The 25,061-nt window shown below is 41.1% G+C and overlaps 1 protein-coding gene across 15 annotated transcripts in view; it reads left to right on the top strand.

The window, feature by feature from the left end:
• DOCK10 (dedicator of cytokinesis 10) overlaps window positions 1-25,061 on the top strand; it is a 148,472-nt gene that overhangs the window by 7,831 nt on the left and 115,580 nt on the right. For 7 of the 15 annotated variants that reach the window (XM_039380546.1, XM_039380547.1, XM_039380551.1 and 4 more), the window contains exon 1: window positions 18,342-18,660. The exons of 3 other annotated variants lie outside the window; for them this stretch is intronic. In XM_039380546.1, the coding sequence (XP_039236480.1) occupies window positions 18,496-18,660 (165 nt within the window). In that variant the 5' untranslated portion in view covers window positions 18,342-18,495. Of the gene's footprint in view, window positions 1-18,340; window positions 18,661-25,061 lie in introns of those variants that run through there. 5 more of the 15 variants (XM_039380557.1, XM_039380555.1, XM_039380548.1 and 2 more) reach the window with 2 other exon arrangements.

Genomic DNA, 25,061 nt, shown 5'->3' with positions numbered 1-25,061 from the left:
TTTACAGGCAAGAATGAGATTCTGGACTCTCAGGTATCTCATAACACATGCCTCTGCTTCTCTTAGGGCTAAGTTAAAAGGTCACCACAGAGGAAGCACAGTGGCTCTGCAGAAAAGGCCTAGAAACATCTTATTTCCAAAAGCTGTCTGAAAGCTCAACTAAGGGTTAAATGTGACTGTGTTTTGGTGCAAGTTCCTCAGTGATCTTTGTTCTAGATCAGGCTTTTCTCTTGTTTTGGGGTATGAGGTTGATATGGTTTGAAGAAAATGCATTTTTAAAGTGTTAGAAAGTTCTCCTGTGATCTGAGTTTTTGCCGGTCTCTAGGGCAATTTTGAGAGCTTTGTAAACTTTACGGGATTTCAAATGCTGCCCTCCCCACTCAAATGCCTCTGACTCCCAAAAAAATTGTCCATTAAAATTTAAACCATAGTTTTGTGTTTTGCGTGAGTTAGAGGAGTCCTTTAATAGTTGTGGAGGGTCACCAGCAGTTTTCCTGTGTCACTTCTGTGAACTGCTTTGTATTTCTTCTAATATCTAGGATTAGTTCTTCTTGCCTTTCTTCTGATCAGTTTTCTGTTTGCTCTGTGACTAGAATTAATGCAGTATAGGACCAGTAAAATGCTTATCACTTGAAAGCTCTGAAGGACAGCCTAGTTGGGATTAGTGTGGGCCTTTGCCTCTGTGGGCTTGTGATGCTGGGCACAAGCCCTGCTTTTCTTGCACCTCCTCAGTTCTTCCCCTGGTTCCCCTCCCTCCTGCCCATGAGCTGTTCCCCTGCTGTTTCCTTTCTGTCCTAGACCCTCTCTCTGTTCTCTCTTATGTCTGGTTTATGTTGGACTTTTAGACAGATCCAAGTGTTCGTAGAGTATTTTGATACCTGTGCAAGTATTTGCTGGGGAGTGGGGGGGGGGGAAGCGACTTGGGACCTTCTACTCCTTTGTGGAGTGACTGAGCAGAAGGAATTGTCTTCATCCTGGCTCCAGGGTGCTCCTGGCTCCTCAGTGTGGTGTGCTTGCTGCAGCTGCAGGGCGGGAGAGGTGAGCACACTGGGGTGCTCTGGTGTGCAGATGATGTGTCCCCTGAGGTGCATGGCAGAAGGGATGCAAGGAGAGGCAGGGCAAAGACTGCTGTGGCACCTTCTGGCCACAGTGGCATGTAACAAAGCCTGAAACTACTTTTACCATCCCTTTCTTCTTCTGTGAGACACTCGTTGCAGCTTCCTCCTTACCTACTCTCCACCCCCTGCCTTCTTGCCCTCTTAGCCCTGAGCAAGCTCTGGCAGCCCTGGGACAATCCAAGCAAAAAAGTCAACAGAACAGATGAGAAAGAGGCTGCTTATACCCAGATATTGTGCAAAATACATGTGCAGTTTGAGGGAGGGCTGGATGCCAGTCCTCCCTGTCTCCGTTCTCTCCCCTTTGGAAGCAAATACAGCACTGCTTTCCATGCTATGAGTAGGCACAGGAGAAAGGATTCAGGGCTTGTTGAGTCTGAGTGAAAGTGATGGTCTGAAGTCAGCCTGGGTGCTATTGATTGGACTATGCTGGTTTAGATAATAAGTCATCTTTGGAGTCCGTCCCGTGGAAGAACTTTCTCGGTTGCTGTGCAAGTACCATGGCACAGGCCAGGCTTGATGTCTTTTGTTAGGAATGCCTCTGTTGCATTTCACACGCCATAAATAACTTGTGGTATTTGTAGCAATCTCAGTCTCTCTTTGAAGATAGAATTGTACAGCCTTTCTTTCCTGGCTTCTTTTTTTCCTTCTATTTTTGTTAGTTAGAAAAGCCTCAAAAGTGGTCTCAAGTCTTAAAAGTGGTTCAGGGGCCTAAATTTGGCCGTCCTTGGGATCGAACTGTTTCATGGCTTTGAACTTAAGACTGTATGGAACGAAATACATGAAAGTTCATCGTACAGAACTACTGTGCATTGATAGGGAGAGACCTTGGTAAAACATGTTCAGGGTCATACCTCTGATTCTGTGTGCAGAGAGAAAGGGAATGATGAGTAAGTATTAAAAGCAGTAATGAGCAGACTTTGATATTTATTCTAGAATATCATGTGGTCTGTATCTTTTGTATTCACATATTTGCAATGCATACTAAAATATGTGCTGAGCTATCATGTTTGTATTGTCAGTATATAGGCAAACTTTTTTCCTTCCATTCATGTGTAGCAGGTGGACTTCCAGCAGTGGATAACGAGCAATTACAGTAGCAATGCTGGTCTGAAAGCAAGTTACTAAAAAGCATCTGCCTGTTTCAAAGCTCCCGTCTCCGTGAGGCAACAGTTGCCTTTAACATGAGTAACAGTCGGTTTTCTCTTGGAGCTGTGTGATTTCACACTGCTTCTGTTCTGCGGACAGCCTTCCATTAAACAACTAAAATTGCAAGCACTGGTGGAAACTAAGTCATGCAACATTAAGTAGGGTTGAATTATACTGGTCTTTGCAGTGCTGCATGAATTTATCCTATTGGTTCTCCAGAATTAGTGACAACTGTTTTGCAGGTTTGTTAGGAGAACCTACCAAACAGAAATTCAGGAGATGCATGAACAGAAAGTTAGCTTATCCTCTTTCCTGGTCAAATACTAACCTGTGGTTTAAAAGCAACATTATGAAATCCCTAATATAAACAAAAACCCCCTTGCAGTCAAGTTAGATGATTACTTTTCTTCAGGTATCTCTCAGAAACCTCCTGTTTTGTCTTTTTATGTTTCAAATAAATACCCAGTCATTACTGTGTTTCTGTGGAATTTGAAAAAGAATTGAAGATCATGAAACACACCAAATCCAGGTGGTTTAAGTCTGGTTTGGAAATGGAAGAAGATGGGATGATTATTTTGATGATTTTTTTTTTTTTTTTAAGTGTAACAATGATAGTTCCAGCTTGCTGTGAATGTTGGCAATGAAATATTTTTTGGCCTTCTATGTATCCTTTCTCCAGAAAGGGTGAGGGGAAAACTTTGCTGCGGAGTTTCCAGTGGATGTTACCAGTTACTTGTGTTGCACTAAGCAGGATGAGCAGTAGTACAGTGGGACACAAAAACTGACCTGCTTTGATATGAAGTTTATCTCCTTTTATTCTTTCATTTTTTTAAAGTTGTTCTTGCAGTGAAAACCCTTCAGATTCACTAGGCATGGCCTGTATGTTGCAATTAAATATTATTTTACTCTCATTTTTTTATTCGTGGATCTGCCCACTCCTTACTTTTCTGCCCTCACCCCTTCCAGTCTTCAGTCCTTGTTTCTCTTTGTGTTTCTCCCACTTGTCTCTGAGCCTCTGTTAATGCCCCTCTGTGCAGGGAACAGTATGTCAGTTGTCTGTCAGGCACCCTATCTTTGCTTGCCATCCACGCCACATTAAACCCACTTCTTCCAGGAATGCTCCTTGCAAGTTTTTCAAATGGATAATCTCTCTACTCCTTCTCTTCACTAAACAGCTGTCCCGTGCTGTTCTGCCCAGCTGCACCTCTTGCCCCAGTACTGGCAATTGAAAGTCTTTGGGTTTGTTAATAGGCCTCTCTCCCAGCTCCAGTGCAATGTTTTACATTGAACAAATGGGTTTGTATTGATAATGGCTAGTTGAATTCACTAGGTAAAATATAATTCAAATAACATTTACTCTTCTTGAGAGAAGAACCTTTCCCATGTCTGTTTCCTTAAAGGATTTCTGTACTAATGGTTCCCAGTTCAGTGTAGTGTGGAAGACAACTCTCTGTCTTGATGTGTGAATATATCAATAGATTTATATATATTTTAAAATTGACTTAGGTAAATAGCTAGCTGCCGGGGCTAATATTGGTTTCCTTTGAATAATGTGGCATGCTTGATTTGTTGGAGGTTTTAAGAAGAGATAACTTGTCATTTAAATTCCATGCTGATGGCTACTGAGATGTGCTAGAACAAGGTATAAGGGTTTCTCTCCCTGGTCTTTGTGCCCTGACAATTCTGGTTTCCTGTTTCCTACCACTACTTCCTACTATGTATTTTAGAAGAGCCTGATTCCTAATCCTAAAGGTTCCAGCAGGGATTCAGATATGAAAATGTGAGTTTCTTTATTGTGGGGAAGATTTTCTGCGATCAAGAATGGCAGTCAGCAAATTACTTATAAGTGAAGCTTGAAAAGCTGAAGTATGAATCCTGTATGGTGCACAGTGAGTTGCTGCTTAGTGTGTAACTGTATCTAACATTGCCCCCAGCAGCATGGCTCGAACCCACCTTGCATAGTTTGCAATTCGGCTGGTAAGCCTTGGCTGTGTCGCTGGTGTGGAGCAGTTCTGCTTTAGGAGGGGAGATGAAAGGAAGCTCCCTGGCAAGGAACAGCAGCAAAAAGGACCTTGCCATTTTACCCAGAAAAAGCAGCTGCAGTTTTACAAAAGGACACACATCAACTGACTGCTGACAGTTAAAAAGTTGAAACATTTAAAAACAAGAAGTCCTTTTATGTGTGGTTGTTAATAGTTTAAAATACAAGAAATACAGGAATTAAAGCTAAAGAAATTAAATTTTATTTCCTTATGTATGAAAATAAATTCCTTTTTCCCTCTCACTTGTTTCTTTCCTTGCCACCCTTTCTTTTCCTTCTCTCTTCCCCTCTTCCTTCCCTCTTTATTTATTTAGAGGCTTAGATATGTTTTCATATGATGCTACAGTACTTAGGTAGATGGTACTAAATGGGAATATTTAAGGAGACGATGATAATCTTTTCCCTTGTCTGTCAAATGTGGCTGTTAAGGGTGAGCCTTTGAATCACTAATGTCTGGAGCTGCTTAGAAATCCTCCTGTTTGTTTCTTTAGCTGTTTTTTGGGGGAGGGTGTGAGGTGGTTAGGTGTGTGTTATGGAGTGTGTCTCTTTTAAGTCCAGTTAAATGCTGGGTTTTGATTAAAAAACTTTGTGTACTGATGCAGCTGTGCCTCAAGGGGAACTCCGTGTAGATGGATGCCTTTAGTACCAAAAGCCTAGCTCATTAGCATACCAGTCTCCTCTAATTCTTGCTTATGAAGATTTTTTTCCTTTCTAAAAGAAAAATATGTTGAAATAATAGGCAACTTATGATTTAATTCATTTAATTGCTGTTATTTAGGGTAAAGAAGATAAGGCAAGAGAATAGTCTGATTTCTTTGGCCTGTGTCAGAGCTTCAGGTGTGCCCCATAACCAGTATGCCAAACAAATCCTACTGCCATTAGCTAACAAGGACAATTTAAAAAATATTTTTCTCTGTCATAGGGATACAAAAATAAACAAAAATTGAACCATGACTGGGGAATAATACATTCTCATTACTATTTCCATGGGTTCAGCTTCGGAGACTTTTTAGGTTTTTCATGTTTGTCTGTAAGATAACAGGAATATAACCTAGCAAAGTGCAAGTGCTAATGGTATAACTGCTTTTAGACAGTTTGGCAGGAAACACTGTTTCCTGTTCTGTTTGTTCTGTTGACTTTCTCATAAATATTAACCCGTCTGGGGCTTCAATGTTTGTCGTTACAGTGATACAGGCAATGTCAGTAGCAGCCAAATTTAAATGTCTTTATTCCTTTAAATAGCTTGAACAGGTTCTGGTAAAAAAAAAAATATATAGAATTACCCTGGAATTCTTTTGATTGCAGTCTAACATCTTCAGGTTTTTGTCTGCATTGTCAACTTGAAAGTGGAACTAGATTTACCTTTAAAGTATGGGCTCATGCTGGTGTGGTTTGCTTTTCTGAATCAGGTCAGAGCTTCCAGAAGTCAGGTATTACAGGCAGATCCCAGGTTCTTCAGCACTCCAACATCAAATAATAAGTGTAGTGCCATTTGATGTGCTTTCCAGATCACCAGATAGATTTATATTTGGCATAGGATGATAGATCCATCTTCTCTTACTTTCTTGAGATGAATTTTATCCTTGTCTCTTGAGACCCCAAGCAAGTGCTATCACAGGCCAAGGGCATCAAGGTCCCTTCCAACCCAAGAGGTGAACTACTTTTAACCTTTCACCATGCCTGTTCTCTTGGCTGGCAGTCATGTGAACCCTGATTGAGCAGGATGTCTTTACTTGGTTAGGGTAGTACCTCCTACCAGGGTGCAGCAGCCTTTTTGGGGTTGGCATTCAGGCTCGTGGATTTTTCAAATCAGATGCTGATATGTGAGATTTGAAAGCCAGAGGGTGCTGCTTCCCAGAGTGGTGAGATCTGCTGCTAAGTTTGTGCTGGGTGAAGGACATCTCTAGGTGTCTCTCTGGAAATGCTGTGGCTTCTATTCCCTGGTCCTTATGTGTGCCACCAGCACTCTGCCCCAGCAGCCTCCTCAGTAAATTGCCAGCCTGATCTTTTGTGAAGAGCAGTCGTGTTGAATTTAGCATTGCTACATCAGGAGTAAGACACTGATACTGCGAGTGAGTAATTGTAACCAAGTCTGCCCTTATGCCTGACAGTGTCTGTTTGGCTGTGTGGGCAAGCTTTATTTAGATGTAACTGTTCCTAATTTGCTCAGCTGCTTGACAAAAGCATAACTGACAGCAAGGTGAGAGTTCTGTTCACTGCAACTCTGTGTTACTGTGAAATAATTGTAACATTATGTAGAAAGTGATAAATGACCATTAACTTCTGACTTTAATTAGAGCACTAATTATATATTGGAGTAAATGTCAGCAGAAATTAACAATGGCTATCTCTGTATTTAAATTTTTATCTGAATTTTAAGAGAAAGTTGAGAATATTTTTCCTTGGTGTGTAAAAAGGGTATGTTTAAAGGGAATCTAGATGTATCATCATGTTTTCACTTGGATATTGCTCGTTCTAATGAAAGGTTTGGCAGCATAGACAGCCAGAGTGTTGAATTCCTTAAAAAAGAACAATAAAACAATCTTTAGGGTTAAAGTTCGTGTGTGTAGTCTGTAACATTTAAATAATTTACATATGCATTTGCACTTTTTCAGCTGGAGTTACTTAAGAATATAACCCTTTTGAATGCCCAGCTGTCAGCAGAAGAATGAGGGGGTGGTTCAGGAAGCTGGTCATCTATTTAAAAATCTAATTGCATGTTCTATGCAGGGAACTGCTTGCCTCCCTGAAATAAACACATTGTGAGTGTAAATAACTATGATTTCTTGAAAAGCATTATCTGGCTGATTTGTTCTTTATTTCCTGCTTGATTGGTAAGTCCTGAAAGACTAAACAGAGAAGAAGTCAATGTTTGGGTACTACCTAGAATTACTTGGATCCCTTGGAAGTTTGTTTGAGATGGGTCATAATAAAATAGAGAATGACATCACTTCTGTTATATACTAGATAATTTTCTTTTTAGTAATACTCTAAAATGGTTCTATAAGAACAGGATTTTTTTTATAAATAACACTTATTTTTTTAAAAAAAGTCAACAGCAGAATCTATTAAGACTTTAATAATAAAAACAAGTTACTTGCAAACAGACACTTCAATCAGTGAGAATGAAAACTCTGCACATATGTGTATTTATTTCATAATTTCTACTCATATTTTAATCTCCTTTGGACTTCAGTATTAGTCTTTCAAAACACACATGTTACTAATCAAAATATTATTCTTCTAAAGATTTTTTTCCTGAAATACCAACCAGAGAACATGTTTATAGAGACTGTGTTACAACTTAACAAATACAGGCCAAACAACTTACAGTTGGGCTGGTTTTGCTTATTTTGTATTTTATTGAATTAAGAGCCTTGTGGATGTGAATGTTAATTGTAACCAGCAACTAAGGTTCGTTGGTTCTAGATTTTGTATTATTTTATTCTCTTCTGGAGGTCAAGTAAAAGAAAGGGAGTGAAATCCTGACAAGAGACACGAAATGAAAACCACATGTTGTACAGAAAAGCTGTCCAGGGGACAGAACACCACAGCGTCACTCATGAGCTGCTACAATAGCTGTTACTGGGTTTGGTACAGTGAGCACATTATTCTGCTGTGAAAAAAGCACAGCAATATTTGTTTCTAAAAGGTGCAGGATGCTTTTTGGTTGGTGTTCGTTTGATTTTTTTTTTTGTTTGTTTGTTTGTTTTGTTTTGCCTTTTGAGGTGCTTTTTCCTTTCCATGGTGATAAGGGCAAAGCTGTGGTTTCCAGGCATTTCCCGAGGTGGGGTGTGAGCAGTAGCAGAGGAGCTGTGTGGGTTGCTCCAGGTGTATCCTTTCTGAAAGGGCCACGGCATCCCACTGAGCACTGTTGGTCCGAGGGACCTTGTCTCTTTTGCATGCTGTTGTATGGGTGGTCTCACTGCTCCCTTTTGGAACCTGGACTTTCTGACCAGTGTAAAAGCAGGAAGAATATGAGCCTCCCTGAGCTTCTAGGTGTGCTAAGAAAGGAAAGGTTTTGGGGCTAATCAACCCCCACATTGTAATCAAGAGAATAACTTCTGTTACAGCGTCTGGCACTATCTATTCACAGATCCCATTTCTTTTAAATGACCTGTCATGCGAAGGCTGATTTTTATGCCAGTAGGATTCTGTGTAGGTGGATTTCTGTGTAGAAATTCATCATTTGCCCCATGTGCTTTAGCCCAAGAAGTGTCATGGTTAGGAGACGTGATCAAACAGGGAAAAGCTGCTTGGCTTGGACCTGTCAGGTTTGGGTGGGTTTTTTTAGCAATGTGTAAACAAACAAACAAAAAACCCAAGGCACTTCTGTAATATTTATAGCCTGAAAAACTTTCAGACTCTTTATTTTGGAGAAAACTGCCATTGGATTCTTGGCACTGATAAGAAAAAAGAAGAATCCGAAGCCACATTATTATACTGCTAGTGGAAATAATCTGTATTCTTCCTGTGAGATCTTTTCTGACAGATAAAAGGATACATCTGCAGCTTCTCTGTTTGGGGGAGTGGGGTTACGGGGGAGCAGCACCTGAGACAACACAGTTTTTGCTGGGCCCTGTATGCCCAAATTTTACTTTGCATTTCCTTTCTTACTTTATCCACATTTTGTGCCTAATTTTCCATCTTGCAGCTGTAGAAGCTTACGCTCGCAAATTGAATGAGATTGTTCCTTTTGGTTCCTTGCTTCTGGCTGAACTCTTTGCATACGCCTCAAAGTGAAATTGCCTTGAAATAATAAGCAGGAATTATACAGCTGACTTAGAGTTGAAAGAAGCCTGATTGGGAGCCTCTTTTGTTCGTTTCTGTGTTAGGTTAGGAATGGAGCCTTCTGTGAAGTGAAATTGTATGGCCTAAATAGCCAGTTTATTGTCCCTTGCCTCTGGTCTTTGTGTCAGCCTTTGGTTTAAGTGGCTCTTCTGCTTCGGTTGTGTTTGGGGCTCTCTCAGGCAGGGCACGAATTTGGGATCTGGTTTGTTTGGGTGAATAAGCTGTGTTCTTACACACCCATGGAATAACTTAGTTTGGTAGGGGCTTATGGAGGTTGTCAAGTCCAGCTCCCTGTTCAAAGCAATTCCAGAGAGATGCAGTTACTCCAGCCCCTGTCCACTTCAGTGTTGAGACTCTCCAAGGATGGAGATCCCACAGTCTCTATGACACCCTTGCATTATATCCAGGACTACATTGAACTCAGCTCATGCTGGTGTCATATTGGTAGTTGATGATCATTTTGGCATTGGTCTCTGCTTTCAGCTCTTCCTCCTTTATTTTCACCTGCCAAATGCCCAGCTTGGAGCAGGAATTCTTACCTTCAAGGCATTTGATGTCTTGAATTAAAAATTTATTAAATTAGTTTGGAATGCTTTAGGCAACTAAGCTCCTGGCTCCTTGGGACAGCCCATCATTTTAGTGAGGAAGTTTGGAAAGGGCTTTCTTGGCTTGAAAATCCGAAAGCCTTCTGTGAACAGCATGTGCAGAGCTGGGAATTGCTGCTGATCTCGATCACATGTGTAGTCTGACTTGGAGGCAGAAGGTGTTGGATACAACTCTTGTCCTGTCAGTCTGGCTTCTGAGGGAGAGAAGAAGGGAGAGAAATAAAGTGTATCAAAAGTGGGAGGCAAGAGATGAGCCAATGTAGCCTCTCTGACTTGACTTCATATACAGGGAAAAAAATCGTGGGTTTTGGTTTGTTTTTATTTTTAATGCAGACAAATAAAAAATGTACTTGGCTCCCAGGCAGTTATTTTAAATGCTGATATACTAAAGAATGGGAGACTGTGCCATCAAAGTTAACTGTCTCTGCATAAAACACAGTTATGTGCTGGGGAAAAAGTTATTGTGACTCCAGGTAGAGACTGAGACCACAGGTCTGTGATGCTGCTGAAATTCTGTGTATGAGGACATCAGGGTTCCAGTGAAGGAGACAGTAGAGTGAGGTCTTGTGTCGTCTGTCTTGGCATAGAGCCTGGATGGCCATTCCTCAACATGTGCCATCCAGGCTCCCACTGAGTGCCACACTTCAGTTCTCAATTTGCAATCAATACAGTCCTGCTTCTCTAGCTTATCTGGTGTGGCCTGAGTTTATAGCTGTCTTGTGTAAGCTGTTAGGATTTGTGTGTGAAGCCTGACCCATTCATTTAGTTCCTGATCCCACTCTTTCTTGACAATAAGCCATTAAAATTTTTCTTTGTAAAACAATATGAAAAACATTAAAAGAAATAATTAATTTATCTCATTTAAATTCCTACCTCAAATTTTAAGGCATGTCCATTTTTTCCTACACAAGTGAGTTGTTTTAAAACTCGAGGAGTATATGAGTAGATAGGAGTGGGCCAAGAAATACCTTCCTTTGCAGGCTCTCATGTGACCTGGAAAAGAGAAATCTTTTCAAAGAGTTAGAGGCTGAAAGTGGTCTGGTTAAGGAGCAGTTCTGGTTTTAGTTATCTGTTCTCAGCTGGGTTTTAAGTAGAAAGATGTCATTGGTTTAGAGTGGAGGCAAATTTGAATAAGAAATACATTTTCTAACAAGATATCACAGTCCTAAAATTCTGCTTTACTCCACATTTAGGTGGTCTTTTTGAAAGTAACTACAGAGTCTCTGTATTTGTACTTGCTTTGTATTTTTAACCTGTATTTGAACAGAAATACTAGTTTTGGATTATGGCAAGCTGTGGCTCTTACAGAAGTAGAGAATAGGTTGCACATCCTGAAGATGAGGTGTCAGCCATGCAGGTTTCTATGGCTCTTGGCCAAAGTTTGTGAATGTGAGGGAGAGTTTTTCAGTGTTTTTTTAGGCTCTTTATTATATTTTGAAGAATTGGCATTTTATTAAACCACTGAGCTGTTCAGGCCATTTAACATAGAGAACATTGTTGTACAAACAACACCTCATCCAAACCCACATCTTGCTCTTAAAACCTCATTATTGTTTTTTCTCTATGCCAGTTTTGGTTTTCAAACTCTCTCCCGTTTGGTTAGTGAAACGGAAATTGCCTGGAAACAGGATCAGCTGCTGATAATGCTGTTTGAGGGGTTGTGTGCTAGTTGAATGTGGATCTTTCTGAAAGAAGGTAATAATTTGCTACTAGTTCTTTTGGGGAAGCAGTGGAGTGGTGGTTATTTTTTTATGGCTTATTTGTAAAATCTTTGTTTCAAAAGTTTCAGCTCAGCCAGAGTTGTAACTTATGGTGAAAATTCTTCACAGAGTTAATGCATTATGTTTTTATTTAACTGTGTGGCAGAGAAAGGATGAATTTTGGTAACTCCAAGTAATTCACTACCACTTTTATGAGATAATAAAAGTTCTTTTTTAAAACAAACAAACATTTTCTTTGTAAGTTAAGTAGTTATTTTTTCTGGTTTGAAGTCAAATGTTTATTTTTCCTGTTAGATGTTTAAGGAAACCACAACAATGCTCTTAGCTGCTCTTTGGAATATTGTGTTCTAGGTCCAGAAGCCACTGAAGTGCATTGAAATAAGGAGGTTTCCATCACCATCTATGGTCTGCAGTTCTCCCATTTCATTTAATCTGAGAATAATCCCACTGATCTCACAGAGGTTGAAATTCTGGAAAACTACCTATCAAAGTGAGGAGTTACTTGAAAACCAGCAGGGTGCTTCACCTGGCTTGGAAATAAGAATGTGAAAACTATTTATATGCAAGTTATAAATTCATTTCACTTTTTGTGTAAAGAGAGTATTCTGAGAAACCCCTTTAGGGGTTGAAGCTCCAGACATGTGGGATTCTAGACTAGCTTCTGTCATTAGCCTGTTGGAAATCCTTTCATCAGTCTTTTTTGTAATTTTTCCTCTATTTTCTTATTTGTCAAGTGGTTGCAATTTGTTGATGCCATCAGTAAACTGCTGTGGGATCTAATGGGAAAAACCTCTGTATTTTGGCCACATACAAGTGTGGTAGTAATTAAGAGTCCTCCACACAGCTTCTGTGTAATATTTTCCACCAGACATCAACATGAAAGAGCAAAGAAATATTGAGAAGACAAAGGCAGCAGTGGCACATGCAGTCATATTTCTGTGGTTATCTGACTTTTTTTTTTTTTTCCTCCCGTGTCCCTATGTGATGGTTTCCATTTTCAGCAGGTAAAGGCAGGAAACGGCACTTGTGAATTGGTCTTTCATATACTACTCCCTAGAGGGTGCCAGACACCTACTTTCTGCAGCCCAGTGCACTCTGCAGCCGGGTGACACTGCAGCGATTGTGGCAGTGCTGGGATGTTTCTGACTTGCATGGTGTGAGCAGCACTTGCTGCTGGAAGGTACGATGGACAGAAATGAAGTGACTGAATGGTTCAAGAACCTCTTGTATAGTTTTAAACATATACTCTCGTTTGTGAGTTTTTGCTGACTGTAACTTACTATGTTAGGAATTGTTTGTGTTGGTCAAGGATAACTTTGTGAGAAGGAAACACGATTTCAAAGATGAAAAAGCTGCGTATCATTCAGGAGTTGTGCTGACCAGTTACTGCAGCAGAAACCTGCTTTCCCAAGTCACTAGGGAGAAACTGAAGAAATACAAAGCCTATGTGCTGCTACTCTTAGTCACCTGCTCTGCTGTTTGAGACCTCAGTGGTTCTGATGTGTAACCATTTTGCAGCAACATTTTGAAATACAGTGCATGAATGTTTTGAAATGAGTGAAAGAGAGTATATTATGAGTGGAAGGCACAGATGCTACTTATGGCTTCTATCACCTGTGAGTGCATAAGCTTTCTTTGAAATATATGCAGGGTCCCCATGTATGCTTTAAAGCTTTTTTATTTTTTTTTTCTCTTCTCAAAACATGTGGTACTAGTGGTTCAACCTAGTGCTGCATAGCCTCTTGTAGGCCACTGGGCTGGATATGAAAGATTTGGGGACTACCCCTTGGAAGAGAAGACCAGGCAGCTCCTTGAAAATGGATTCTTGTAGTTCTCCAGACCTCCGTGAGCAGCAGACAGAGAACAGGAGGTGCTGTTGGAAATGCTGCTTCTGTGGCAGTGAGAGATACCCCTGTAACATGGAATCCACTACACTGCTCTAGGGCTACAGTCATTAGAAAAAGTGCATGGAAAGACCTGAGCTTATACTCAGGTAATGTGTACTTATGATTTTTCCTCAGGCATCAAATGTACAAGGAAAGGAGGCCCATTAATGAGCATTCTGTCATTAAGCAGACTGCCATGAAGACCTCTTGGAGTACTTCACCTGTCTGATCTGGGTCTCAGTGCTGGTTCCTTGGAGGCTGGTTAGGATTCCACTGTTTGTTTTTAAGTAGCAGAGCATTAAGAGAGACTTTCAAACGTGGGTGCACTTTCTTCCCTCTGCTTTCCTTGTAAGTGCCTCCAAGCCTTTATGAAAACAAATACTGGAGACAAAGACCTTCAATGTCTTTAAGGAAAATTCCTTTGCTAAGAAGATAATGTGTATCAGCCCTTTTTGGTTTTGGAGGGATGATGTGGGTGATGTTAAAATGCTAAAGTGCTGAGAGATGGCACTATAGCTCACCAAAATATGAGTGATCCTCATTTGCATCAAGGGAGAGACTATAATTTTGTTGTTGTATCTTGCTGCAAATGTTTGTCTGCTACTTGAATAGGCCAGACCTTAAGAGAAGTTTTACTATAACTGTCTACACGTGGAGCTGTGAGTGAGAGCCACTGGCTACATTGCTTTTGTACTGTTGGGATAGCACATCATCATCTGTACCAGAATGATGTATGTGGAATAGTAACTCATGTAGGACAGCCTTGAAAACCTGGAAGACTTGCTCTACCCTTCCCAAAAGAGCAATTCATACTTTAAAGCGGTCAGGGCTTGCAGGGGGTTCTGACTCATCTGAGTGCTGTGCATCTCTGTGTGTACCAGTACATCACCTGGACTAGAACCACCCCGAGCTCTCTCTGGTGGAGCTGAGTGAGGTAAACAGCTCACCTGGCAAGTTTCTGTGCTACCTCTGAGAGATTTTCAGTGAATGGACAGTGTTTTACCAGTTTATTGACCCCTTGGAGTTTAGGTGAATGTCCTGTGAGTTGGCTATGGAGTGCCAGCAGCTTTGTATAAACCCGCTTTACACCAGCAAGTACCTTGCTCAGCTGCACACTTGGACATCCTTTGGTAACTTGTAATGGTGGAAGGAGCCTTATCACCTGTAACAGTGCAGTTCTTGCTATTTGTACTGCTGTGCTGTCTTAGTTCCTGCTAATGGCTTGAGGCTTTTGTGGGCCAGACTGAACACACTGTTGTAAACAGTTCCAGGGGTGTTCCTGTTTATGTGGATGGCTCCTGTGCTCACCCGTGTCATTGCTGCTGTAGGATTGTCACACTACAAGAGCTTCTGTGTGACTTCTCAGTACGTGTCATGCAAACACATCTTGGAGAAGGGGGGCTTATTTTCCAGAGGATAAAAAAATAATATTGTCATCATGTCAGCTTAGATGAGTCTTTACAAAAGGTTCTTCTAACCTGCAGCCATCTGCCTTTCTTAAGAAGAATGCAACCCCCCCTTTGGGGTTAGAAGGAAGGATCAGTGTTTAATTTGTAGAGTCATTCTCTCACTAAAGGAACTCCTCCAAGAGCTGCCTTTTTGCCTTCCTGTTTAAAGCCCTCAGCTGAAGAGCAAAATACCAATAGGTTGTATCCTGTTCATTCAGATCACAGCAATTCAAATGCCACAAAGAGAAAGGAAAACTAATGGAATAAAGAAAGCTGAGGAAAGGAAAACAACTTTTAATGCAGTGTGCTAATGGGGTATGAAATAGGTGTGTAAGAAAATGTTTGGTGGCATCTTTAGGAAGCCTTGCAGCCTGCAGGAACAGAAATATGGAACACTGAGGAAGAAAAATAACCCAGTGCTTGGAAGAGAGCAGGGTTACTCTCTGCTGCAGACTTCCTGCTAGAGAAGGTTTACCTCTTCAGGCCCTGACTGCCCTTCTGCAGAGCTGGTATCTCTTTCATGTGGAAGCTGAGGCTGGATGATGGATAGCTGTTAGCTTGAGGATCCAGATGCCTTTGAACTGTGCTTTCTTATCACGGACTTTGTGATAAGAAGTGTGACCCACTTCTGTTCCTGCACAGCTCTGCTGTTACGCAGACACAGCCCTTGGAGCTGCCAAGGACTGGGTCACTGAACTCCTCTGGGTTAAAACAACCATCTTACCTGTCTAACTATTGTGGGTAGTTTTGTTTTGTTTTGTTCTTCACTGAGTTACCTTTAGTGGTCTGCTTTGCAACCTGTTACCATAAACCATCGTGCTCGTGTTACATGGCTCCTTAGCATAGCTAAAATGATGGTGGCTAAGAATGGAGTGGGAGTGAGTAGTGGAAGGCTTCTAGTGTGGGTATTCCTTAGCCCAGCATTGCTGCCAAACTCTTCGTAATGAGGAATTAAGGAGTTGCTTGCACAAAGGAGTATTTTGCTTCCCAGGGGATTTCACTGAATTTTGCTTCTGGATTAAAGTGCTAATTAACACAAAATAGTGCTTGATGCTTCACTGCAAGAGTAACTAACACTGTTGATAGTTGGTGTATAAGCATAACGTATGCTAATGAGATCCCTACCTTTGTAAAACAAAGCTGTTGATACTCTGTGTGTGTCTAGGCATTTTTAGTGGGCTGTAAGTTTCTGGTTTCTTTTCCAGTGATACCTCATATTTCTGTGAGATTTCCTTAAAACAGAAGGGGTTTTTTAGCTCTTCAGTGGTTTCTTTTCCCCTGTGCATTAGCTGTTTTTCAGTTCTTGAATTTTGATCAAGAGCTGGAGGCTACTTTTAGCTGGCTTTGGTTTGTTAGTTTACTTGCTTTCAGACTAAGTGTCATTTTTCTCTCAGAAGAGACAAAATGCCAAGACTGTGTCATTCCTCCTTGTATCTAATAATAGCTTAATCCACAAATAATTGTAATGAAGTCACTTGAGCCACTGGCAGACAATAGTTTGATCTAAAGACCACTGGAATGAATGGGATTCCTCATGGAGAACGAAGTGCAGCTTTGGTTCAAGCCCCAGGGTGCTATTCCATGTACACGTGCATGCACGTGTGACAGTGTTGGGCTGTGCTATGGAAACCAAATTTCATAAAATTCCCTGCCAACTCTCCCAGCTGAGCACTGGTGAGGAAAAGAGGATGCTGTACAGACGGGAGATGCGTTAGTGGCCCCCAAGGTGGGAGAGCAGTTGCCATAACAGCCAGCAACAGATGTTACCCAGGACGGTATTGCTGCTGCTGGAATTAGGGTAGGAATGGATGTCTCCCAGCTGCCAAGGGCATCCTTTGTGTGGCCAAGGTGTCAGTCACACTTCTGGAGTAGGCAGGGGACTGATGAAAACATAAACAATAGCAGCAGCAGCAGCAGGGTTGCTGATTTGGTGCAGAAATTACCCAGCTGTGCCACTGTGCTCTTGTAATCGCATTAGGAAAGTCAACCAAACAAGCATGATACGAGGCCCTCTCTGCAGGGTTTGCTGGTGGAGAGGCAGATGCATCCCTGAAGTGTGTGAAGTCTGTGTCTAGTGAGATCCAAGGGGGAGGAGCTGGGTAGGTGCATTGGCAGGGCTGTGGGTCAGTTTGTGCAGTGCCTGCCAGTGCTGCTATTTTCCATATGCACTCAAAGCAGTTTGCTCTAAAGAAATAAAGGCAAGAAATAAAGACAATGAGCTTGTTGCTTTTAAAGAACAAATCTAAAGGATTTACCGTTTCTGGGAAATGGTTTAATTAGAATTATGACGTCTTTTGCCAGATGCTGAGCAATTAAACTCTAGTCAACCCCAGAAAAGGTACTTCTATGAAAAATTTTCAGTGCAATTCCTGACTGGGGTTGTGAAGAGGAGTATTATTTACCAATATCTCATTAACAGACATTATAAGGTTGCTTATGCCGCCATTGGAATTTATGACAAAACTCTCATGGCCTTGATTAGAAATCAAAACCTTTTGATGCAAGGTAAATATGGTTTTGGGTGCACATGTAATAAAGTTATACATATTAGCTTAAAAGCAGCTGCTCTGGAAACCCTATTGGAAATTCTTAGTTTTCCTAATGTGTAGCAGAAATCCATTTTCTGTAGGTATTTTTAGTGCTAAACTTCCTTTCCTGTGCTATTATCTTACACTCTCCTGCATTAGCGCTTACTGTGTTTCCAGGTCAGCCATGTGATTGCTGAGCATCCCTGCCTGCTTTTTGAATGACTTGTCAGGCAGGAGCCAGAGAGGCAAGTTGTTAGTGCTGGCTGCCGGCAGCAGCTTCTCCCAGCCTGGATCCCCATTGATAACACACTAAAACACTCTCCTCTTCCCCTTATTAGAAAGTCATTGCTGTGTGGTTCAGTGTCAGACCCTGTCAGCAGAGCCCCTCTGTGCAGATGTAAAAATGTGTTACTCTGCAGAAGGCACACGTGTGTGGGTACACAAAACAACCCCACTGTTGAGAGGCATTTCAGAGCTGCACACTGCTGGTTCCATTAAGCCATGGCTATTTTAGCATGAGCTGGATGAAGCAGACCAGATTTCTGCTTTTTTACCACTTGTTACATTTACAACTCAAATGAACTTGCTGTGCTTCAGAAAATTGCAAAAAATGGTGAAAAAAACCCAGTCCAGTTCCCTCAGTGAGCTTAAGTATGTCTCTTTTTTTCTTTCTTTTTTTTTTTTTGTGGTAAAAAACCCTTAGGCAAAGTATTTTAAAAGCAGCAGTGCTGATAATGAAAGCTAATAACTTTCCAGCTATTTGCTGTTTTGCTACATATGACTTTTTTAAAAGGGTATTTAAACTGATCCTGCCAGTTGTTGTGGATGCCTCTGTGTGCGTTTAGTGAACAGCTGGCTCTTTTGAACTGGGAATTTTAATACTTTCAGTTCCATGAAACTGGAATTGGAGGAGGCGGCTGATTTGTACAAGGGAGGGAGCACATTTTCTCATGCGAATTCAGAAGCAGGGAGGGAGGGACAGAGAGGAAAGCATCATAATATTGCGTGTGTTTCTGTTTCAGTGGATCAAATCTTTCCTCTGTCTGCATCCAAGCTTATTTGGTTGTGATCAGATGATCAGGGCTCAAGGAAGCGATTGGAGAGCGAGCTGGCTGCAGCTGCACTGTAGGCTGTTTTCAGGGACAAGGAGCCACTGTTTTTCAAACACAGCATAAACATAGAAGTTATTTTGTAGGCTTCAGGATGCAGATATGGGTTGTGCTGCCAGCATTGTTCTGCTCCAAGCCTTTCGTTCTGTGGTACAGAGGAACTGTCCACATATCTGCAGGCGACGACGACGAGAGGAGTTGTCACATGAAATTCTGCCGCTGGATAGCGATGATGAAATGAGCAGACCCAGGACTCTCATCATAATGGTATGGTATACTTTAATCAAGAGGGAGAGGTGACAGAATTATTATTACAGATGTTATGTGATTATTTTTTTCCTGTATGTATTCATAGAGAAAGAGCATTGACAGGCAATTTGTCACTGTACATTAGTTTGCTGGTAGATTTGCTGTATCTGTTGTCAAACATAGCTGAAATGTTACTTTGTAGGTGAAGCTGTGAGCTGCACATAACCTCTGTGTAAAGTAAATATTCTGTTGTTTAATTGTTGGTGCGTTTTACTGCTGTTTGTGAGATAGGCAGCACTGGAGCCTGTAGTGTGGTTTGTTTTATTTCAGACTTGGAATTCCAAAGAGCAGACAGCTTAGGAAATGTTTACTAAGTCTGTTCATCATAAAAACAAAAACAAAGCCAAGAAAAACAAAACAAAACTTTACTTGCACCCAGGATGCAGTTGGAATTTATATTAAGTTGTATGCAAATAAACTCCCATATATCTTTGCCTCAAACAGTTTGCAGCAGTAAAATGTTTGCTGGATCATTTCTTTCCAATTTAGTGAGTTGCCTCCGTTCTTTAATGAAAGAGGGTTTGAAAGGCTCAGTCTTCGAGCGTCATTTTCTTTCTGAATTAAACTGGATTATTTTTATTTTGTGGTGGGAATATAATAAGCACTATAGGTTTATTAGGAATAAGTGACAGGGTTGTTCCTCATTGTAAATCGCTTTTTCAGAATGAGGAATACTGCTTAGTTACTGCTCTTCTTTGCCAAACACACATATGGTGAACATTTCCAGAACCCTGGAGTGGTTTGCGTCTGAGATGGCAATGATTTACTACTCTGTGGCTCTCACTTGATAAAAATATTACCAAGACACTGAAAATAATATTTTTGCCACTTTATCAGGACACATTTAAGTGGTAGAGATTTGGTTTTTTTCTATGTAAAATGTATTTTGATGAAGTCCAAAGCACACCCCTTGATACCCCACTCTCACAGAGGGCCATAACTTAGTTGTAAAGAGATGATGGTGGCATTACAGAATTTAATAGCTTTCCTGAACAGTTGGTTTGAACAGAGCATTGCTGCTCATACAGAGGTGTGTGGTGCAGTCACGGCAACTATAGTAGTAATGACCCAATCTCAGCAGTGCTTTATGTATCAGCTGAGGGTATTATCCAGTGCATGGGGGAGCCTAATGGTCATAATGAGGAAGGGCATGGATTTCATCATCATGAGGCTAATGTTTAAGCTCCTTTTGCTCTAAAAGTATCTGTATCTATACAACAAACTTTTTTTTTTTTCCACTTAATGGTTAAGTAAATGACCTCAACAGCATTTAAACAGATAAATGTCTCCTTCCTGGTAGTAATTTCAAGCATAATGAAGTGAGAAATGTCTGGAAGCATGTCTGAGTATGGATCATCTGTGCAACTTGCTCCAGTCATGGAAGAAAAGGGTAGTCTTGGGTGTTGTGGCAGCAAACACTGTATCAGCCTCCCCATACCCAGAAGGAGTTTTCAGCAGCTTGAATTGCAGGGTTTTTTTGGTAAGTCCTGGGAGATCAGGTTTCCAAGAGCTACTGCAAAGACCCCTGGGCTCTCAGGAAAGTGATGCTTTACTCTGCAGTGTGGAGGGAGCTGTGGAAACTTCCACTACCCTGCAGAGTTGAGGATACCCAAAGGAGGGGCATTCTGGTCAAGATGGTCTATCACTGGATGTGAGCTTTCAGGGATCCCCTCATGGCCTCAAAAGCATCCACCCATTGTACTAACAGGGGCTTATGTTTTCTGTAGCAGTGGTTAATGCACTGCTGTTTGTCCTGTCAAAAGGCTGCCCTTCCCAGGAGCTTCGTGGGATCATTTTCTCCCTCTCAACCCTTTTCAGAAGAAAAGGATGAACGGTTCAGCCCTGTCAGAAGGCTGGGGTAGGTGTAGGCAGGTGCTTTGGAGGAAAACTGCTGGGCTGGGGATGATCTGGGGAAATGGTCTTTCTTTACACATCTTTCTTTTTGGGATGTGTATTATTACTGCACCTCATTGTCTTGAAACAGTTAATTACGTAACAATCTAAATGAATTTGCTATTCAGCTTCACAGTTAGGCTTAGTAATGATGTGGAGACCTAGTGGGATGAGAAGAAAGTAGTGCTTCAGAGCAGTTTGTGGCAGAATGGATGGTCCTCTTTCTGGTGGAACTCATGTTACTTGAAACAGCAGCGTGAAAGAGGGCTGGAGGCCTTAATAAAACACGTTGTGGTCCTAACAGATTCGTTTTTTCCCCTTGGTCTGTTGTAGATCACTGAGGTTTATGTGTGGATAGTGCAGTGGAGGCAGTTATGTAGACGAGCAAAGAAGTGTTTAGTTCTCAGTGTCATTATGCACATTGTGCAGATGCCAGGAGCTAAACTGATCCCAGCAGGTTACTGTCTGAAGGCAGTGAGTAATTGGAGTGCCCAAAGAAGAGAGGTGAGGAAATCCCAAAATGCAGAATACCTGAGATGCATTGACAGGCCTGGGTGTGATTGCCAGCTGCATTTGGTTCCTGTCAGCTGAAGATCTGGCATTTTGTCATTTCGTGCCTTCAGATGAAACGGTCTTCCTCTTTGTAGCTTGTGTGCCACTGGCTATATGCTCACTGCTGAGAGTGTTAGTATTTGGTATTGATTTCAGGAGATAAACTATGCCTTCTATTCAAACAGCTTTTTCAAGTCACCAGACTGTTGTGTGTTCTTGCAAGTTTGCCTGTCCCGTGTGAAGCAAAAGTAACATCTTAGTGTTGCCTTCATGAAGAAAGCAACCCTGAATCAGAGATAACAGAAGTCTAAACCAAAATTCTTATACTAAGTATACAGCTCTATAGGTGTGCCCCATTTTGCTTTGTTAATCACTGAAGGGGAACATCCTTGTAGGATATTCTTCTAGGAATTGTGGTTTTGCCAGTGGGACTCCAAGCAGGGGATGGTGTGGGTGCACTCCACAAGAAAAGAAAGGAAGAAGGCCCACACACAGCCTCCAGCTATTGCTTAATGGCCACCTACTAATCACTGTATGAAACCTTTAGGCATCACAGCAGGTAGTTCTAGCATTCTAGTCCTTTCAGAAAGTGAGGATTGATGTCTTTATTCACAGACATTTTTTTTCCTCTTCAGTCTGTTAGTTTAGAAATCTGGTTTTACCCTTGGGCAAGACAGATAAATCATCTGTTTTAGAACTGGGCTGTCTTGCCTGGATCCACAAAACTGGGAGAGCTGTTCGAAAGAGAAAACTGAAAATGCTCTGACAATTTCTATTGTGTATCATCATCTCTTGGATGAAATCCTGGGTGTTGCCAGAGACATGCAAAATAAATGTCCAAACAACCTCTAACATGCTATACAAGTTGAATCAATTTGTTCAGTGACTCTGCATTTGATAGACCCTTGTTGTTTTCTGTGCTTTTAAGAGCATGTCTGCAAGAGCTAGTTTTCAAAATAAGTCCATAAGATGGTGAGGTTTGAGATATTAGAAACCCTTATAGAGTGAATACAAATGACTGTGCATGCTGCTTCTGCAAGAAAAAGGAGAAGAGAAAGATGCCTGGAGGAAGAAAATGTAGTACATGGGATTATGTGGAACTGTTTGGTGTTTTAAAGGAGGACAATAACATTCAGGTTGGTCTGCCTTTGGAACTTGTGACTTGAAGTTGAGCTATATCTAGTAGGTCATTCTTCGGTTTTTTTCATGTGGTTTATTATGAACTGAGGCAGCTGAGATTTGTGTGATAAGAGCAAAGCGTATTTGAGGATATAATCCTCCTCACCACCCCCACCCCGCCTGCCCTTGGAATAAACCACATAAAAATGTAAAAAATGTTTTGCACTTTGAATAAAATACTGTAACTTGAGCTGACATATTATTTGAATGCAGCAACAGCAATATTCATTCACTTCATTAATGCTACCCAAGCTGCTTCTTAGGCCACTTAGTTTGTAAATGGATTTTTACTCTTTTAAAAGCAGTAGAGACAACAGAAGAGAAACAAACAGAGAATTTTTCCATCATCTAGTACTAAAGTTTGCCTCTAGAATTGTGTTCTTTAATTTTGTTGCATGATCTGTGTTAGTTTTCTGCTTCTATGTGAAATAATTCAGTGCACTCATTTCCTCATTTGTATGCTTTTCCCTACTGAAGGTCTGTAGCGTATGCATGTAAGTGCTATCAATGGATGACAACTCTCAGAATTGCAAGATCTCTGACTCATGGCATACTGTTTTTGTAGGTAGGAATGCGTCTGTGTGTACACAAATGGGGAGGACTTGCTGCGGCTTTTGGAGGCAGGCATGAGACTCAGCTCTGGGAAGAGAAGGGTGTTCTCTTCCTGCAGTGTCTTGGAGAAAGGATTGTCTTTGCAAAGCCAGACTACCCAAGGCTGTGAAGTTGAAAAAAAAATATTTAAAATCTTCATATCTTTTTAGCTTAAGTCAGAAGCTTCAATGTGTAATACATTTTCAAGCAACAATAAACATATGTAGCTGCATTTGACTTTAACTTCCACTTTGGTGCTTGACCTCAGCAGGAACAGAAACAGACCCGTGTTTGAATAAATGAATAACTTCGGAGTGTAAAGAGGAAAAGTAGTAAGTGATGCACAAAATGCAGTTCTGCTTCAGAGCCGTTTTTTGCCACTGCTCTTGTTACCTTTGCAACTTCTTTGCCCAGTGCCCACCAGGCCTGTGAGTAACTGCAGTGATGTCCAGCCCTTCCCCTCAGCTCCTCTGCTCTGGTGGGGTCAGAAGGGCTCAGCACCATCACCAGCACAGCAGCAGAGAAGGGACAGTGTCCAACACTGCTCTTCAGAAAGATGCTGGGTTTGGTTTGGTGTTTACCAGTTTAGACAGCAGCTACGGCTCTGGGTGTGGTTTCTTATATACGGAGGGGAGTGAGCCCAAGATGTGGGTCTGTTTTCATTCTTGACTCCCAGGAACATTTAAAGTATGCATATGGATCAGAAAGAGATGGTGTTAAAAATGGTCTTTTTCCACTGAGCAAACCTTCTCCATTTGACTTTAGTACTCTGAGCAGCAATGTTTTGTATTGCTTTCAGTTCTTATTAGTGTTGCAGCAACATGTGTAGTATGACAGTATGTGGAATGTGATTACTGTGAATGTGTTAACCAAATTTCTGTGACAGCTTATGAAAGTGTGGACTGAAAGCAATAAAGTGGTGCAAATATCCTCCTACATAAGAGCAATTTATTCTTTTTCTTTTTTTAAAGAAAAAAAAAGAGAGAGAGAGAAACAAGCTATTTATTTGTAAGCAATGCATACCTGAAAGAGTAGGGTATAAATTAAAGAGGTGCAGAAAAGTCTTTGTAAGTAACAGTCCTTGGGAGTACTTTGGGAAGGCTTTGTGATTTATGCATTTGACAAAAATCACAATGTAAGATGTGTGTGCGTGGTCAAAATGCTTCTTGGCAGAGAAGAAAGTTGACCTATAGAAAGGCAGTGGCACTAGATTAAAGCCAAGAAGGCAAAGAGAGAAACAAATACGCACAAGAAAAGCAGGAAAAAACACATTTCAGGTTTTTCAGGCTTTGGCCAACAGCAGCCACACTGCTCTGTGTCATAAGCACATATGTAAACAAAACTATGCACACATATGGTTGATTTGTCCCAGTTTTGTCTGTAATGCTCTGCAGTTCTGCTTGGGTCTAGCTCTGATGGGCTGTAGCAAATGCAAGCTTTCCATATTTCCCTTGATCATTTTGCTCTTTGGATCATCCTACAGAGGAAGGTAGGAGTTAAGAAAAGAATCCCAATGGTCTGTTTAGTCCAGGATTTTGGGATTGTGTGATCTATGGTTGTAGGAACCTGGAGCTGTGTACCAGTGGTACCCTCATACACCAAGTCAGCCATGAGCATAGATTTTCCATTTATGTTTGTCTGCTTTCCTGTGTTTACCACAATATTAAATACTTGAATGAATTATAAAGAAAATATTAGCTCTGAGTAATAATTAAGATATTAACATGGATTTAAATGCCAAGTGCTAGGCATGGGATGAACCATCTAAAATTAACAAAATAATATCTTTGAAGTTCTGAAGAGTTCAAGAAGATGCTTTGAAATGTATTTCACACAGAATTTAGTAGAGGTATTTTGTTTCCTGCTGTCAGTAGACAGCGTAGTGTTGAACAAAAATATAAAAGATATATATGTGTATTTGGAACCAGCAGCCTTTAGGCCTGTTTTCAGAGTAATTCTATGAGTTTTTTATCCACATCTTGGGCTGCACAAGTAGTTCCAGACTCACAAATTGGTTCAAATAATTTGGTCTTTTGCTTCCCACAGTGAGGTTTTGGTGCTGGGATGTGTGGCTGCTCCAGGCATTATGCTGACCAGGCTGTGTGGGTGGATTGAGTTGATAGTTAATATCTACAGAAATGGAC

This window comes from Pipra filicauda, unplaced genomic scaffold, assembly GCF_003945595.2.
Source record: "Pipra filicauda isolate LSUMZ 115617 unplaced genomic scaffold, ASM394559v2 scaffold199_size1391877_pilon, whole genome shotgun sequence".
Taxonomy (NCBI): Eukaryota; Metazoa; Chordata; class Aves; order Passeriformes; family Pipridae; genus Pipra; species Pipra filicauda.
The sequence above is the reverse complement of the archived record's forward strand: the minus strand, read 5'-3'. Positions and strand labels throughout refer to the sequence as shown.